The 17,914-nt window shown below is 36.0% G+C and overlaps 2 protein-coding genes across 4 annotated transcripts; one reads left to right on the top strand and one right to left on the bottom strand.

The window, feature by feature from the left end:
- Window positions 1-36: 36 nt before the first annotated feature.
- LOC113669648 (pleckstrin homology domain-containing family M member 1) lies at window positions 37-14,650 on the top strand. Of its 2 annotated transcripts, none has more exons than XM_089214233.1 (17): window positions 37-247; window positions 491-567; window positions 684-724; window positions 1,474-1,552; window positions 2,204-2,260; window positions 3,027-3,122; window positions 3,331-3,410; window positions 4,391-4,461; window positions 4,708-4,848; window positions 5,251-5,520; window positions 6,908-7,263; window positions 7,962-8,169; window positions 9,479-9,720; window positions 10,339-10,470; window positions 11,320-11,406; window positions 11,897-11,980; window positions 13,285-14,650. In XM_089214233.1, the coding sequence occupies exons 1-17, from the start codon at window positions 214-216 to the stop codon at window positions 13,417-13,419; spliced, it is 2,190 nt and encodes a 729-aa protein (XP_089070359.1). In that variant the 5' UTR covers window positions 37-213; the 3' UTR covers window positions 13,420-14,650. The 2 variants fall into 2 exon arrangements, with proteins under 2 accessions (XP_089070359.1, XP_089070358.1); XM_089214232.1 differs by having other exon boundaries at window positions 40-247; window positions 6,908-7,278.
- LOC113669649 (large ribosomal subunit protein uL29m) lies at window positions 14,116-17,442 on the bottom strand. Of its 2 annotated transcripts, none has more exons than XM_027185720.2 (6): window positions 17,333-17,442; window positions 17,133-17,242; window positions 16,138-16,198; window positions 15,964-16,060; window positions 15,633-15,677; window positions 14,116-15,528 (listed from the first exon to the last, which is right to left on the bottom strand). In XM_027185720.2, exons 1-6 carry the CDS (start codon window positions 17,401-17,403, stop codon window positions 15,361-15,363), a joined length of 552 nt encoding a protein of 183 aa, XP_027041521.2. In that variant the 5' UTR covers window positions 17,404-17,442; the 3' UTR covers window positions 14,116-15,360. The 2 variants fall into 2 exon arrangements, with proteins under 2 accessions (XP_027041521.2, XP_089070360.1); XM_089214234.1 differs by having other exon boundaries at window positions 17,133-17,245; window positions 17,333-17,411.
- Window positions 17,443-17,914: the final 472 nt, after the last annotated feature.

Raw genomic sequence — 17,914 nt, 5'->3', positions numbered from 1 at the left:
CGGTGTTAATGGCAAATTGAAAGAACTGTGTTCTTTATGGTCAGTTGATTGCTCATCAAAACAAATATGGCGGACGAAACGCCTGTATTGAGCTTAATTTGGAAGTTTTTGACAATTTAAAAAAAGAGAAAAACCCGTGTTGGATCCATAATGATTGAGTTGTTTTGAGATTATTGTTTTCTTCAATTTCGATCGAAATACTTCGTATCGAAAATGTTTTCTGGATGGAAAAAGACAGGGGTTACAGGTGAGTTTATTTTATTTTGTGAATAACCTTTCATAAAATGTGTAATTTTTGCCCTGCAATGGTTGTCGAAAGATTTTCAAACTGATAACTACTTCGACTAGATTCCTTAAAAATAGAAGAATTAAGAAAAAGTGAGGCAAAATTAAAATTTCTAACTTGCCATTGCGACCATATACCCCAGTGTACTCTTCATGTTATCCGTTTTCTATTTTTTTTCTTTCTTCTGCGTGCATCTTCATTTAGAAACTGAGGAGGACTTGATAAGAAATGCAGAGATCAAGAGAAGACTTATTGGTGAACTCTCCCTTGCAGTGAAAGAGGTATGTATACCTAATAATTTGAATCTCAGATTGCTCTCAATGCAAAATATTGTTATCCAAAAATTGAGTTAGTTTTGGTGGTGTTATTGCTAATGTATTTTTCCTTTTATTGTTAGCTTCAGAGAAAGCACATTGGAGCTGATTTGGATGTGGAAAGGTTGATTGTGAATTTACATTTGGCAGCAACATCAACAACAATCCTTTATTCAATTTGTTTAATAATCGAGAGCTTTTTTAACTGGTGATCATTTCCTTTATTCTCATGACCTTAATGTGTGATTCAGGGGTGATATTGTAAGGAGAAATTATATGCTAGTCACTCTTAGGGGCCAAATGCTCAATCAGGGAACCTTTTTATCATACTACATCTTGGTTTGTTGTGGAGATGCAACATCTTGGTTTGTTGACAGTAAGGAGAATAACAAATTTGATCTGGGAGTTAAAGGGTTAACAGTGACTGGCATCTATATTCTCCCTAAAAGAACATGCTCAAATAAAACATTAAGGTCATGAGAATAAGGGAAATCATCAACAACTAAAGAGGCTCTTGATTGTTCAACAAATTCCCCTTTTCAGAACCTAAAGAAATGTTTAGAGAGAGTGTGGAGAGTATGCAAACTGATGTTCGGGTGTAAAGGGGTTAACTCCCAGATGTGATCAACATGTGCCTCAATTCTCCTTATAGCCGATGCATACAATATTCAAAAGACTGGTAATGAGAATACTCGAGCTTATCAGGTAGAAGTTGTTATCTTGCTCAAACACTAAATTCTGGAAACTAATTTACAAGGAAATGTGAAGGATCTAGAGGTGAGAATTAACAATCAGATCTCTGGAGTTTAAAAGGTTGATTTAAAGAGTACCATAACCTTTGACAGAGTGACTGTATCCTTTCTTTGTCCACAGGAATGATGAGCATGCATTAATGATCAGTACTTTGCTAGAGGCCATCTTTCTTCATGGATTTCAAGATCACGGTGTTAAGGTGAAGGGGTTGTCAAAATTTTTAGTTTTAAATCTTTGTTGCTGATGAACATTTGACTTCTCCTTCCTTTATCTCCTGAACTCACATTATTTGTTAGAACATTATAGAATAAAGATTACTACCAACCAGTATTGATATGGGTATATGAGCAAAATATTAGAAGCAACTCTCAATCAATTAATCAATCAATCCATCAATCAATCCATCAATCAATCATTTTATTTAGTGATGCAGGTTACAAAAGTGGCGGCCATGAGACTGATCTGGACCTACAATTAACTAAAATGAGAAATAAATGTGAAATGAGAAATAAAATAATTTGTAAAATCACCCCCAGGTATGGTATTTGAATTTAGTACAAGTCAATAAAATGAGGTTCACTGACAAATAAATATGAAACTATGAAGTCTATTACACAGATGTCGTTAGGCTTGTCAAGTCATGCAATCATTTCTTCCCACCACCATTTGGTGAGGAGGAATGATTGTGTGATGTGTCAGGAGCCTAACAATGTTTGCATAAGAGGCTACTATGAGGTGGTATTTGTATCTTCAATGTACAGTTCCATGAATGATATTATTTAAGTATAGAACTGATATCTTACACTATTTTTCATATTAATTTGTTATTATAAATACATTTTTTTTACAGCTATCAAATTTTTACAATCTCCTTGGCAAAATATCAACAGAAGCCATGCCAACTCATGTGAGTTTTTCTAAGAAGATATATTAGTCACTGCAGTGTTAAGGAGACATTTGACTGCAAAATTTGAAAGTTTAAATCAGTTAGTCTGGCACTTACAACATGGAAAAACACAAGGGCTGTGTGCAACAAGTCAGAGACTGAAATCATAGGCCTTTAAACCTCAAACTTTAAAGATGTAATTGGTAATTCTCCCTACTTACTTCCATACTTTTCCTTGGAGATCAGACAAGAGAATTTGGTTGGAGTTATAAGGGGAGTCATAAGTTGGACGGAATCAGAGTCAGAAGAATCAGAACAGTTTCATATTCTTGCAATTCGGCCTATGATTCTGATGCTTACGATCCAAGAAAATTAGATTGTTGAAGTTGCAAGCAGAAGTGGAACAATCAACCAATCACAATGCCAGTTCCCAGGCCCTTCCAGTACAGTCTTTTGCTTACAACTCCTACAATTCAACTCTCCTTGAGTCATAAATAACTGAGAAGCAAGTAGCATTTCTGAACATTTTTCTTCCAATACCATATGATTTTCACTGGAGTATATCACTCTGTACTTCTGATAACAAGTCCAACTCCAACTCCATCATATGTAAAACCAGCCTCAAGGAACAGTACATGTGAGCTACACATAGATCCAATTGTTAATGATGTGCCTTTGTTTATAATTTTGATGAATGATTCTAGTGTTCGTATGTTGATAAAAGTACACTCAGGAAATATGTTTACTTCATTACTTTGCCACTCAAATAGTCTTAATTTCTCTGCAGTCATTTTGGTCCCTGCTCACAAGTTTCACGCACAAAGATGTGTTAAATGAGCTGGAACATCTTTCTCACATCCACACTCCTGTGGGAAGATGTCGGGTGAGTCTTCAACCCTTCAAACCTTGATTTCTAATCAATAAAAATTAACTTCTCCTCGTGATTCCAATTGCTAGAAACCTGTGAGGATCATTTCTTTATTTGATTCATCTGCAGACCAAATAGATCTTATTTTTGATCTTTAAAAATTGTGATAGAAAAGATGTTTGTTGATAACTTTTAAAATCTTCTTAATGTTTATACATCCTAGGCATGGATTCGCCTTGCTTTAAATGATAGCTTAATGGAAAGTTACCTTGACGCCATTCTGATGGACAAAAATAAATTACTGTAAGTACTACATGCTAGATGTTTTTGCTTAATTAACCCTTAATACCTTAACATCAGTATGTATATTCTCCATACTGTCCTCTTAAAAAATTTCCTCAGGCTCTGACAAGGAAGAATTTTTTAACAATCAAGAGCCTCTTTAGTTGGTGATCATTTGCTTTCTTCTCATGACCTCATGACCAATGGTGATACTGTAAGGAGAAATTAGAGGCCAGTTAATCCCAAGGGTTGAAGAGTCCCTTTAGTTACCAACTGAATTCCCAGTTTTCTGGGAATTCCTACTAGAGGAATTCTAAAAAATTCCCAATTATGCAAATTTAACTAATTAACTATCCCATAAGTGATAAACATGTAACTTCTCCCTATAAAATCCACATGTTATCCAGCCAACATGTTATGAGTATACTCAAACTTATCAGATAGATTAGCTAGTAATCTTGATCTAACACCAAATTCTCATGATTTATGAACAAGGAAATGTGTAGCAGCTAGAGGGGAGAATAAAAAATCAGATCTTGGGAGTTAAGAGTGATTAGCATCTAATTTCTCCTTATAATATCACCCCTAATTCAAACATTAAGGTCTCAAGAATACAAGAAATGATCATCAACTTGAGAAGCTTTTGATTGTAAAACATATTCTCCTTGTCAGCACCTTAGGAAATGTGAAAAGAACATTAAGGAGAATATGCATACTGATGTTAGGGTGGAAAGAGTTGAAGGGTTCACTTTTCGACTCCCAGAAGTGATCAACATGTAACTTCTCTCTATAATATTCATAAACTATAGGGCAAAAAGGTAAGGAGAATACTCAAACTAATCTGGTAGAAGATGTTATCTAGATCTAACATATTCTTGAAGGTAATATACAAGAAAATGTGTAGCAGTTGGGGAGAGAATTAACGATCACAGTTTGGGAGTTTAAGGTTTAATGGTCGAGTCACTTTTGACACTGATTAACTAGGGTCCTGTATCTTGCAGATATTTCTACAAAGGTTCATCTTTTATGTTGGATTCAGAACTACCATCTATCATGAAAACTTTCTTACAAGGTAAGAGCTGAGAGCTAGGAGAATATCTCTTGTTTCAAAAGGAGCAGAAGATTTCAATTCAAACAAACTTTTGAATCTGGGTGCTGCTCAGTGAAGTATGGCCCTCTAAATTGACTAATCATAGTGCACATACCAACCTAGAGATATAATTAGTACATTTAATAATTTAAGTTGTTAAAGTTTGGAAGAAATAAACATCTCTAAAAAGAGAAATAATTTTTAACTGTGAAATCAATTGGTCATTAGGCCTGGGGGAATTTAAGTTTGACTTCAACTACAACACGCCTGGTTTGAACTCATGGTCTGGTGATGCACTGGCTCTCTGCGGAATTTGGCAATTACCTAAAGTGGCTCCTCGGTCTCTTCCACCTACGTACACACAGTCAGGTAATTTATGGTGCAAATAATGTAATTTTTAGGGAAAAACCTTGAGTTACTCAATTTACTGTATAAACAAAGGTTGGATTTCAGTGCTCGATGGTTGTGTTGCTTGAATGTACGTGTGTTGGAAAAGAAAGGTATTGGTATTTTTGCAACTTTAAATCTGTCCTGGAAGAACTGGATCCTGCCAAATCCCCCCAGATATTCATGGTAAAATGCTGCCAATCCCAGCCTTCACAATCATGAGCTTCTTTTAACTAGGCAGTGATCATTCCTGTTATTCTTGTGACCTTAATGTTTGATTCAGTGGTGATATTGTAAGGAGAAATTAGATGCTAGTCACTTGTAGGGGTTAGAGCCAGTTACATTACTGTAAAAAGTAAATAATTTCAATTGGCTCTTCTCTAGGTATGCCTTTACATGGAGGATCAACTGTTCCAGTCATCATTCCAGGGGATCAGCATGTAGCTCAAGGTGAAGCCTCCACAAGTTCCTTTGACTCCAGCACTGCGGAGGTGGCTGAACTTGCAGGCTGCAGCCTCGAGGAGAGCACTGAATTAAAGCGCCGAGCTCAAGTGTTGCAAACAGAGCCTGCTGAGAGAATGATTATGGACAATGCAGACAATAGAGAAAGTTTTTCAGATTCGCCTTCCACAGAGGAGAATATGGATGGAAAAGGTACGTAACTGTGGCCAGTTAAATTCCTCTCTCTTTTATAATTTTGGGGGAATAAGTAGCAATTGGCTTTCTAAATAATTCGATCATTATCTGTTATAATAATTATTATTAGTGAAGTAATTTAATGTACATGTTTACTTGTTACCATTTTTGTACCTTGCAGCAAAAGGATGAATTGGTTTCATTACGAATAACAATTATAAGTAGATGTTAATAGTTAATTAATAGTTAATACTTATATGTACACAAAGATGTTTAATTGGTATCATGTACATGTAGTTGGATCATTCGGATGTGGTTAGTTAAAAGAGGATTGCATTTTTCCTGCCTGAGCAAAAGTTAATTTCTTAGTCAAGAGCCAACTGAGAACTTCCATTCAGGCTGTCGAAATGTCAGTCACATTTTTAGGACTAACCAGGCAGCCCACCTGTACTTTAATCAGACTGTATGCAAATCTTGATCAGAATTACGGTCATTTTGCCCTTAAATGGTCATTTCGCCCCCAATCACTTATGCTCCGACCAAAAGTCACTTCGCTCCATAATCAAAGTCACTTCGCTCCATAAAAAAGTTATTTTGCTCCATGTAAGAAACCAGTGAAATATTGTTTTGATGTTGGAGTTGGACTGATTTTGAACTAATGTCAGTTCAGATTTATTAACTAAAAAATGCAGCTTCCAGTCACATTCACGTACACTTGGTAACATGAAATATCATTTCATTTGATTGCTTTCCTCAACACAAATTCTTATACATTGTAATTCCTCAAAACCCCCATTATTGCTCAGAAGGAATACTAGAAGGAGTCCTTGTTAATTCTTATTAATAGTTTGGAATGTATTACTCCACTGAGTGTTCAATTTTTCTGTTCTCTCAAAAAATGAGACATCTCAACATTTTTGTTGGATACTTGTGACAACCCATGCGAAATGGATTTTGGAATTCCTAGGAATTCCTAAGATTATCCTAGGAAGTAAATGACATCCTACAGACTGTATTTCCTTAAATAAGCACCCAGCCACTTGCTTTAAATCTTGGCTAAAAGGAAGGGCACTTATTGAAAGGAGTGGCCCACCTCCCACCCCTTAATGAGGGAGAGGGGTGGGTGCTTGTTATTTTTACTAGCTTTTACTGATTTCACTGTTGTTAAAGCTTTAAGTGGCAATAGAGGCAGGTATCTCTTGTAGTGTTATTATTTAAGAAATTGAGGTAGGAGGGGTGGGGTGCTTATTTGGGAGGGGTGCTTGACATTATGGCTTAGGGGCTGGGCAGTTTTTTCAGGAAGGGTCCTTAATAGAGTAGGGGTGCTATTCAATGACCAAGCTCAACATATACCATCCTTTTTTTTTTTTATTGATACTCATATTTCTCATTGAAAATCTTACAGCTGTAGGAAGTCAACCAGCTGTAGTAGAAGTTCCAACTAGTTCCAATGACAGTGAACGAGACACCTGCAGCCCAACTCCTTTAGGAGGCAGCAACAAACTGGGGATGTCTAGTGGCTGGTCATCAACATTTGAAACTGAGGCTGTAGTGGATGCTGTTGATGGCAGTAACTGCAATGACCAGGCGGACACTGCTGACCCACTTCCCAGTTCTCAAGAGAGGCTCAGTCCCAGAATCCCAACAAAGACACAAGCACCCAGTTTTGGGACTCTGTTAAGGGATTACAGTGTCCAGGGAAGAAAAAGATTTGAGCCCCCTGTGTATGTTGATGGTGCAGTGCCAACACAACCAAAGCAGGTGCAAAGTAGTCAGGTTCATGTTTAGCTTTTTTTTGCCAATATTTGGTTAAACCTTTGACTCTCATACGTGACAAAGACACAAATTCTTCTTCAAAATCAATAAGATGTCAAGTAGACAAGTGGTGAGAGTAAAGAAAAAAGAAAACTTACCAAGGGATTATCATTTGATCCAACACCAAATTCTCATAACTTACATTAGGAGAAATGTATGACCACTATTGAGGAGAATTACCATTGACTGACAGAGATAATGGGAGTGGAAGCTTAGGGTCAATAGCTTGAAAGCAAAGAAACAGTCCTCTATGAAGCATGTCAGTTTTTAGGAATTTAAGTTTTTTAGATTTTTGTAATCCATCTGCATGAATTAGCTACTGCAGCAGCAGTTTGCAATTTGTGGTTTTCAGTAACAATACTTTAAAATCCTGACTAGCAGCTAATTTCTCCCTAATGTATCACCCCCGAATCACATATCGAGCTCACAAGAATAAAAGTAAATGATCAGCAAACAAAGAGGCTCTGGATTTTTAAGCAAATTCTCCTTGTCAACACATTTGGAAGTGTATAAAGATCAGTGTGGAGAATTTACTTACTGATGTTAGAGTTTAAAGCATTACAGTGAATTAGGGTAAAGATTGATGATGACTATATTGATATTGAGATTAACAAATCAAATTGTATCAATCTCTCAATGTTAAGATTCCAAAAACAAAGAGGAAACCTGAGATGCAACTATCCGAAACTATCACAGCTTCTGGTTTTGAGGTTTTGCAGAAAAGTAGTTCAGTGCACTCAAACCATGGCGACAATCGTTCCTCAGAGTTGATGACACTAGTGACAGAGATTGCCACTGAGCAGGGGTTGGACAACCAAAATTATCAATGCAAGGGATGTGGGAGAAACATAGGTGGGCCATTGGTTTCTTTAGTAAAAATCATTGTTACTGTGATTAACATTAAAGGTGAGTGACTTCTCAGTAGTTGGTGCAGTGAGGGGCATAGTCTGGATTTTTCTAAGGGGGCATCACACCCAGTTTACCTACCTTACTGTCATGTTGACGTTCATGCTCTACATGTTTTACTGAAAGAGACATATTGTTGGATGAGCATTGAGTGTTGCATGTATTAAAAAAGTGTCCAGTTCATCTAGTAGTGAGGGTATGAGCCCAGGCTGAATCAATCTGTTGTATGTGAACAAGACATTCCACTCTCATAGTCCTTATATTCTCCCAGGACTATGTACCAATGAACTGTCCCCTAAACATGAGAATGTGTTTACTAGGATGACTCTCTCATTTTCAGCAAAAAAAGAATAGTTGGAGATAAAATTAAGGGTTCTGTGATTCACTCCCAAAGTTCCATGCAGCTCTCTAGCAACAATTTCCTTTTTTGCAATGTTTTTTTTGTTTAACTCGTATGATTGACTCAGCAGAAAACGGAGGGAATGCTTGTGGTTAAGAAAATTTGTTGGTTTATAATCTTTTGGACTGGCATCCAATTCAAAAGAAGCAATGTTGTAAATTCTTGTCATGCTACAGTACAACTTAGAGGTAGTTGGCCCTAAATGCATGCAAAAAACGTGTTTATGTATGGAGCAGTCTTTTGTTTTACTATTTGTTTAACTTTGAATGGTGTGTTAGATTTACAACAAAGGCCTGGAGTTATAGCATTTGGCATCAGTTCATTTTTGAAATGGCTTGCCTGCATTGTGAAGAAAAAGGAAAAAGATTTTGACGTGCTGGGTAACTCTTTAGAAAGCAAACAAGATCAGGAAATATCAAGTTCAATAAAGTCGTTTTTGTAAAAGTTTATGGCTTGCAGCTAGCAGCAAAACTTGAATAATTTGTCATCAATTCTCAGTAAAGTTATATGTGAAGTCAATTTGCAGTTTCCTGAATTGAAAACTGGGATGAGTTCTAATGTACTTAAAAGGCTTAAAAACTAACAAACAAACAAACACAAATTGTTGACAACCTTAATCAAACAATTTACCCTTTAACTCCCACCAGTGACCGAGACAGAATTTCTCCTTACAGTATCATTACAATATATCAAGCAGACAAGTGAGGAGAATCAATATCAAATTCTCCAAACAAACATCACAAGAACTGTAAGGCAGATAGTAAGGAGAATTACTAATGAGATCTTGGGAGTTAAAGGGTGAATTAATGGTGCCTAAAATTTATTTTGCCAATAGTTTTGTTTATTATTATTTAGGAATGATCTATGGAGAATTTAAAGTTTGTACCTATGATGCCAGCTACTATTGTTTTGAATGTCATGAAAATGAAGAACATGTCATACCTGCAAGGGTGATTCACAACTGGGATCTGCGTAAACACCAAGTCGCTAAAAAGTGCAAGATGTTCCTGATGCAGATAGAGGAAGAACCTTTGTTTAATATTGATGAAACAAATCCTACGTTGTACAATGTAATCAAGGAGTTACTTGAAGTTAAGGTTGGTCTTGAAAATGGCAGTGATAAAATTCTCAATTATTTCTCAACATGTCAAGATACTTTTAATTAATTTTTTTCAGCACAAAAGTTTACCATGATTATAATAACAACATTGCAATCTTTTAAAAACAACTTCTGAGATAGATATTAGTATTATGAGCCTGTAATGATAAGATTGTCCCTGTTTCTATCATGCAAGTGCTGAGTCTGTATACCAAGATTATTAATTCTGCAAAGTGTCAAAAAAATATACACACACAGTTCAGCACATTCTCAATATTTTGTCAAGGGGGGTTTTTTCTGAAGAAACTGTGGTGCTGTGTCGGGGGGAGGGTATAAAAGGTAATTTAGTGTTAACAACTGAGTTGAAAGGGTAAATTGGTTACTGTAAAGAGTTTAAAGGCTCAATCAATGGCTCTGACAAAGGGCTAACACTCAGATCTTAAACAAGACTTGGTTTCTTGGGTTGTGTGATCTCCTTGTAACTAAACAACCATACCCTCAGATCTTTTGGCCTTTGTAAATTTATTTAATTTTAATATCAATTGCTGAAGACACTTTAATTTGGAAAACCAAAGGCACTATTAGACTGATCTTCTGAGTCATGTTTCATTCACAGGTATTGAGATCACAGCTACAGCACTTAAAAGGCTTCCTTTTTACTTGTAAAGATCCAATAGCAGAGGATGTGAGGAGAAGGATTTGGCCTCGGGAATATCTTTGGGATGATATCCATCAGTATTCCTTACTGGTCAGTGTCACCCTTAAAATTTGATTTTACATTGGAACCCCACTGTAAGAGCCACGTTGGGGACAAAGGAAAGTGGACTTGGTTAAAGGGGTTGCAGTTTTTTTTTCTTGTGGAGGGGGGAGGGGTGTAAAATTCTATGTGTGTTTTGGGAGGGGCTGGCTTTATCTATCTCACGAATATTTTATCACTCCCAAGAAATATACTGGTATATATGTTATTTGTGAAATGAAATGTCTTTAGGAAAATTGTCAGAAAGACAAATTAAAGCAAGCAAGGTATATTGGGTCTATCAGACTGGTGTACAGTCACTTTGAGTGTTTCAGATGTTTATTTTCTTTTTTGTGAAATAAAGTTGTCAAGATTTGTCTGCTAGGTTGCAGTGTGACACTTTTCTAAACCATTTGTTGGTTGGTGATTGCCAAGCTGTTTCCAACCCTTTAACTCCATGAGTGATCAACACAGAATTTCTCCTTACTATATCAATACAATATCAAGCTTGGAGGTGATGAGAGTAGAGAAAACTATCAATTAGGGGATTAGTAATTGATCCAATACTTAATTCTCTGAACTGAAATCACAAGAATTTTATGGCAGACAGTATGGAGAATTACTATTAATGATAATTATTATTGTCAAATGAGATCTTGAGATTGAAAGGTTCAAGAGGTTGTTATTAATAACAGTGACATTGCACTTAATCTGCAGTTGTGGAGAGGTACGGTGTTGTTCAAGAGATGCATCTCTTAAAGTAATGGCAGTTTCAGTGATGTTAATTTTGTGATACATAGTGTTTGCTTACAAAGTTTTTAGTTCTACAAAGTTTACTTTTTTTTTAAATTTGTATTTAAGGATTTGATTCAAGTGCAATCTGGGCAGCTGGCTCATCATCTTAAAAAGGTCATTGCCCACTGTACAAAGCATGTGTACAAGTGTAAGGTGAGAAATTCTGACCGACTGAAATAGATCAGTGCTCGGAAATTACTTCTTCCCATATAATGTACTTCACCCTTTAATCCCTAAGAGTGACAAGCATTTAAATTCTCCTTATAAGACCAGCCCTGAGTCAAACATTAAGGTCACAAGAATAAAGGAAACGATCACCAACTAGTAAGAAGTTCTTGATTGTTGAACAAATTCTCCTTGTCAGCACCTTACAATTTGTGTAGAGAACAGTATGGAGAATATGCATACTGATATAGGGTGTAAAGAGTTAATACACTGAGTGGGAGGAACACATGAGAAAATAATTGGCTTGAGCTCCTGACATACAGACCTGCTGCACTTGAAGCATGCATTGTGACCAAGAGCCATTTATTTTCCTGTCTCACCTGATGACCTAACTAAGTAAATGAGCAGGTCATTCCTCTTTCTGCCATTAATGCAGAGATCGTTAAATTGTTAAAGAGTTTGGCATTTTTCCTTTCAGCTCTGTTGCCAAAAAGGATTTTTCTGTGAAATATGCAATGACCCAAAAATCATCTATCCATTTGAAGTGAAAACCACAACTCAGGTAATATTAATCATTACTTTACTACCAATTCACCCAGTAACAGTTTGTACCCACTGTTATACAGATGATAATGCATATAAGCAGCCTGACATCCCTTTTCATGCTGTGAAAAGGTTTTGTTTATTGCTATTATGAAATATGAAAGTACAAATATTAACATTTGTCTTAAACTGAGATCACTTCAAAACAGACTGCAATGTTTCTACTAATAGTAATTGCATAATGCACAATGTTTGCATAATGCTTGTATTCTTCAAGAGATGGGTTTAAATGTTATGTTTCAACTAAAACATCATCAGAAATGGCAGTGGTTTGTTAGGTCTCATAAGCTGACATATTACAACTGGCTATCTGCTCTAAGGTTATATGCATAACCAGTTGTTTACACACCTCATAACCTGGAGAAGACTAACAGTATACAGTTGGAAAGTAGCCTGTTCTAGGCATGCAGTTTGTGAAATGGAGTAATCCAGTAGCTATGTGATAAGAGTGGCAGAGTGAAAAGCAAGAGAGGCTTGTGTCATGTCACTTACAAAACATCATGTGACTTGACTCAACACTTCCCCGTTTTCCACTCATACAAAAGGAAGTTTATTTAATGAAAAAATTGACAGTGGTTTAGTATAGTCTGTACTCTTATCAACAACAATATTGGTCATCACAGTGGTTAAAATGTTGTGGACTCATGAGACGCATCCAAGTGAGTCTACTATGATAACTATATTACACTGTTGTTGATAAGAGTACAGACCACACTAATCCACTGTCAATTTAGACTTCTTACTGTATGAGTTGATTGTATGATGTCAATTTGTTTTTTTACCACAATATCAATGGCAAATTTTCCAAGTCATCCATTTTTGAGAGTTGATAAAGGCATGGCATTATGTTGATGCAACAGTGTTACTTGTACTCTCATCAACAAAATAATGAATGCAAACTGGGCCATCTGATTGCGATATTCCTGCCAAATGTGGTAAAAAAAGAAATTCACTCACAAAGAAATTCATAAGAGAAATATTCTGTCCCACAATGTTTCTTCATGATGCACCACAAAAACTTCTAAGGTGCTCAAAACATTAGAAAGAAGGTTTGCTGGGTTTTCACTCGGACATATAAAAGTATGTATAGCTGAAGAGAAAAAGCTAAGGCCATTGAAATTTAGTGGGAGAATTCTGCTTTTTCAAGCTGCTTTGTGATTTTAACTTGATTGAGAAACCATCATAGCACTCAGAATTTAAGGCATACATTAATTAAATCCTGATTAAACCAAGCTGACCTTTTTTGCTCTTAAAAAATTTCAGTGTGGAAAATGCAAGGCTCTGTACCACAAGGCTTGTATTGCTGAGAACAAATGTCCAAAGTGTATACGGATAAGAAAAATACAATCTGCAAGAACAAAAACTGCAGCTGTTCTGGAGTTTGATTCACCATGGTAGTGGCAAACAAGCAAGGCTTTCACTAACTTTTTCCATAAGCAACAGGTGATGGTGTAATAGAAAGCTGTGCCTGGAGAAGGGGTGGTACATGAAAACCCAAATGCCAGGGCCTGCTCGCAGCCAAATTTGACGACAGTAAGAGGTCTCATAGGCAGTGGTAGACCATTAGGCTGAGTTGTTCAAAGCTGGGTTACGATAACTTAGGATTCGTGCAAAATTTGATGTCAGGGAACAGTTTTTTCTAACACAGATTAGTGCTGACCCAGGATTAAATTTTAGTCCAGGTTTCTATATTTCTCTATTCAAAAGCATTTTTGGATTAATTTTCTCCATCCAATTTCAAATTGTAGGAAAAAGGATTGATGTGGATTTTTGTTTAAAGCTCTCAGATCTGAAATAAAATTTCACTCTAACCTTGGGTTCTCTTAAACCAGCTTTGAACAACCAGATCTGAAAGCTTTCAAATGAAATCCAGCATAATTCTTTCTGTCTACAATATTGTGATTGGATGCTTGAAAGAGGATACAGAAAATTATTCCAAATAGACTTTTGAACAAATAAATTGAAGAAACCCAGATTAAAATTTAATGTTGGGTTAGCGCTAATCAGCCGTCAAACAACTGGGCCCTGGTAACCAGCTTAGACTGTATCTCCTGCATATGTAATTTAAAAATAAAAAAAAAAACATGAAAAATCTTTAGACACATTTTAACAATTTAATTTATTACATTGTACATTACTGTTACAGTAATAACACTCTATCTACATTGTATTTCATGATATTTTTCAATGTTAACCCTTTCACTCCCACAAGTGATCAAGACAGAATTTCTCCTTACAATATCAATACAATATCAAGCAGGCAGGTGATGAGAATAGAGAAGAATATCAATTATGGGATTATTAGTTGATCCAATACCAAATTCTCTCAACTATCATCATAAGAATTGTATGGCAGATAGTAATGAGAATTACTAATTAGATCTTGGGAGTGAAAGGGTAAAAAAATAGCTGTGTCAAACTTTGCAAAATAAACTCTAAGATAAAAGAATCCAGACACATAACATTGTAAGTCGTGATGGAAAAAAGTATTGTCTCTAAATGGTACTTTTCTAGCTTTGCCCAGTCTGTGTTAATTTTGTAAATTAAATAAGAAAAAAGTTGAAATTTTGTAGTTGCAAAATTTTATAATGTATTCATCTCAATTGCAATAAACATGGTATCTTTTTTAGCTCTGACTTGCTGCATTTATACTCAGGACCCAAAATTTAGAATTCCCTAATTGTCTTTTGGTGTCTGGGTAGCAAATATGATTGCTAATGGTAAATTTCTAGTCACCAATTCAAAAGCTGAATCCATATCTACCCATAAGAACAGCATTTAATTAATTAAATGAATTAAGTACTTGAAATTCTGTGCCCTATTGAAAAGGAGGAACAGAAATCACATACTTAGAATGTGTGTCTAAGGATGGAGGTAAGATGGCAACAGGCTTTGCTAATGCCAGTTCCCTCATTTTTCTCAAGGCAGAAGTAAAACAGACAACATGAAGTGCTTTTGTACTTGGTTTGTTTGTCTTTGAATTTAAAACAATACAAACACCTAATTTAGTGTTAGCAACTGAGTTGAAAATGTAAATTGGCCACCACAAAGAGTTAAAAAAAAAAAACTAAAAGAAAAAGGCTTTACAGCGGCTATTTTACATTTTCAACTCAGTTGTTAACACTAAATTACCTACTATACTCTCCCGCTGACACAGCACCACAGTTTCTTTAGAAACTTACCCCCTTTATTCAATACAAACACCTAGTCAGCAGGTGACTAGGTCAGAACTTTTGGTCACTAGCGGGAAAACTAAGGTGGCATTGGTGCCCATACCTGTCACAATCTGGAGCCCTAGTTCTTCTTTCTGAGTCTGTTATAGAAAAGCACAGGTCATTTTCATTGTGCAACTTTAATTCCCTGTTTTAGAATTCTAACCAAATCACGGTAATCTTTCTTCTTATCAGAAAACTCTTCCTTTGCTTCTTCCATGGCTGTAGGTGGTTTGTCTTCTGGAATTGCATCAAATGGCCAGACTTCATTTTCTAAGCTTTTCACTGCTTTTTCCTTAAAAGGAAAAGATAACATGATTATAAACAGAACAAAAGAAAAATTTCACTCTACAGACTTTTTATACGGAAGCATAAAACTGCATGTAACTAATTCCTTACCCTCTCAGAAAGCACCTGTTTTATTGCAGCCATTGACTTCTGGACCTGAATACAAAAAAAAGTAATGGTGACTGACTTAGCATAGCTGCACTGTTTAAATAATGAGAATTTCTTTTTCAAATTTTAATGTGAATCACTCAGCTGCTCTACTCCTCAGATCTCACTAGTAATTATCCTTACTGTCTCTAAGTCAGTCACTGCGTATGTTTTGGTTGGAATTATTCCTTACTATTGTAAACTTTTTTCAAAACAGTTTCATTTTCATTTTCTCTTTGATGTGTACTTATTGTTCATAATTTGATCCACAATACACAAGTTCTTCATCTTTTACCTTATGGGTTCTTGTAGGAGACGGCATTGGAAAACTCTGTCTTTTTGCTTCATGCTTCAAAGTCATAAGCATGTTTCTCTCCTTCAGAAGAACATACCTGTAGGACAACATGTACTAATTCAGTATTTGAGTTTGATCAGTACTGGAGTATTTTTTCTCAACAGAAACTCTTACCACAATTTATGAAGGTCTTCATTACTTTTCCCTCTCAGTTCTCCAGCATGCCATTTTCTACCTAAAAGACCATATTGATGACTTATTAATAGAGAGTCAATACATTTGAAATAAAATTCTGCTATCCTGAACACACTGTGTGAAATCACATGAGGTAATGCACTGTTGGTGTCTTTCAATAAATTTTTTAACTAATCAGTCTGACAGTGAGTCATTCACAACCAGTCAATGATGATCATTTGGTTGGTCAATGGGTTTGTCACTGACCAACAATTAGTCAGTTAATAAGTTAACAAGTCAGCCAGTTAGGTAGTTGCTCAGCAAGTCAGCTTGTCAATCGGTGAGGCAGAGAGTCAGTAAGTCCATCAGTCTGTAAGTCAGTCAATAAGTCAGTAAGTAAATCAGTCTGGTAGTTGGTTGGAAGGACACTCATTCAGCCACTCAGGGAGTCAGTTTGGCAGTTATTCCGTCAGTCAATCAGTTGTTCAGTTAGTCAATCAGTTGTTCAGTAAATGAGTCAGTTGCCTTTGTACATGGTTGTTATGAGTTGTTCAGATCATTGGATCAATGCAACAATAATTCAGTCATTCAGTAATCAAGCAAACAGTAAAGCATTCATTCGTCTGTTTTTCATCACCATTTCAACACCTTGCAGTAGCTTCCAAATATTTGAATATTCTGTTGTATATGCCACAAAAAACGAGCCCAAAGAATATAACTCATGAAGGTAATAAGGAAGTAGATATCAGGGAGTGATCAAAGAGTAAAGGTCTTCAAACCTGACAGGCTAGTGATAAATAGCGATGCTTTGAATTATATTCCGAAGAATGTCCAAGGTTTAGACCAACTAAATAATACAAGTCCACTAAGGGTTATCTTTTTAGCAGTCACCCGAACAGACTAAACTATGAGAATTGCATAATACCTCAGTTCTGATTAAATGCGATGAAATTAAGTGGCCTCGAATGCAATCTATATATTTTCTAAAATTTTACCTGTATGAACTTTCTCTTTAGCTAATTCTCCTTTTTTAAACACTTCAGGTGGAAAAAACTCTTCCAAACCAAAGGCACACGGACTTGTTCGTAAACCGCGAAGACAAGATCTGTTACGACAAAAGTAAAAATAAATTAGTTATTTGGCGTTATTTAGTTTAAGAGCAAACCTCTCTGTACCACGGAAGCTGTATTGATACCTGATCTGCAATTCTTCCACAATAAGAGGTCGAAATGCGCAACATCGAAGGTTGTGCAAGACGGCCGCCATATTGCTTTTCCGCGCTTACATAATATGCGCAGAAGATAATACTGCTGGTGTATTGCAGGCACTTCATTCTTGTCCCGTGGGACGGAAGACCGACTCGCGCCTTCTCGCGTGGGCGCGTGAATAGTGAACAAAATAATTACATAATCGCGGAAAATTATTTTTAATTTTTTCAAGCATCGACTAAATTTTTTGTTCAAATGTTAGTCACACAAAAACGGATGCTTTTTTTAAATTCTTTTTTATGCAATAGTTGATGATAGGTATGGTCTATCTCTCGATTTACAAAATACAAATCTTCGGCGAATTTCCAGTCCTTAATTAGTGCAGTGGAAAGTTACGACAAAAATCTGTTTTCGTCTAATTAGTGTACAGAGCGAGCCGAGAAAGAGGATGAAAACAAACTCTGAGATGACAAAACCCGACACACCATTGTAGATTAGCATAGAAATCTAATTAACTTGTTCATCTTTTCAGAGCAGTTGTTTATTTTTCCTAAGCCTGTTTACTTCAC

The sequence above is a fragment of the Pocillopora damicornis genome, chromosome 8, assembly GCF_964200805.1.
Source record: "Pocillopora damicornis chromosome 8, jaPocDami1.2, whole genome shotgun sequence".
NCBI classification, from domain to species: domain Eukaryota; kingdom Metazoa; phylum Cnidaria; class Anthozoa; order Scleractinia; family Pocilloporidae; genus Pocillopora; species Pocillopora damicornis.
The sequence above is the reverse complement of the archived record's forward strand: the minus strand, read 5'-3'. Positions and strand labels throughout refer to the sequence as shown.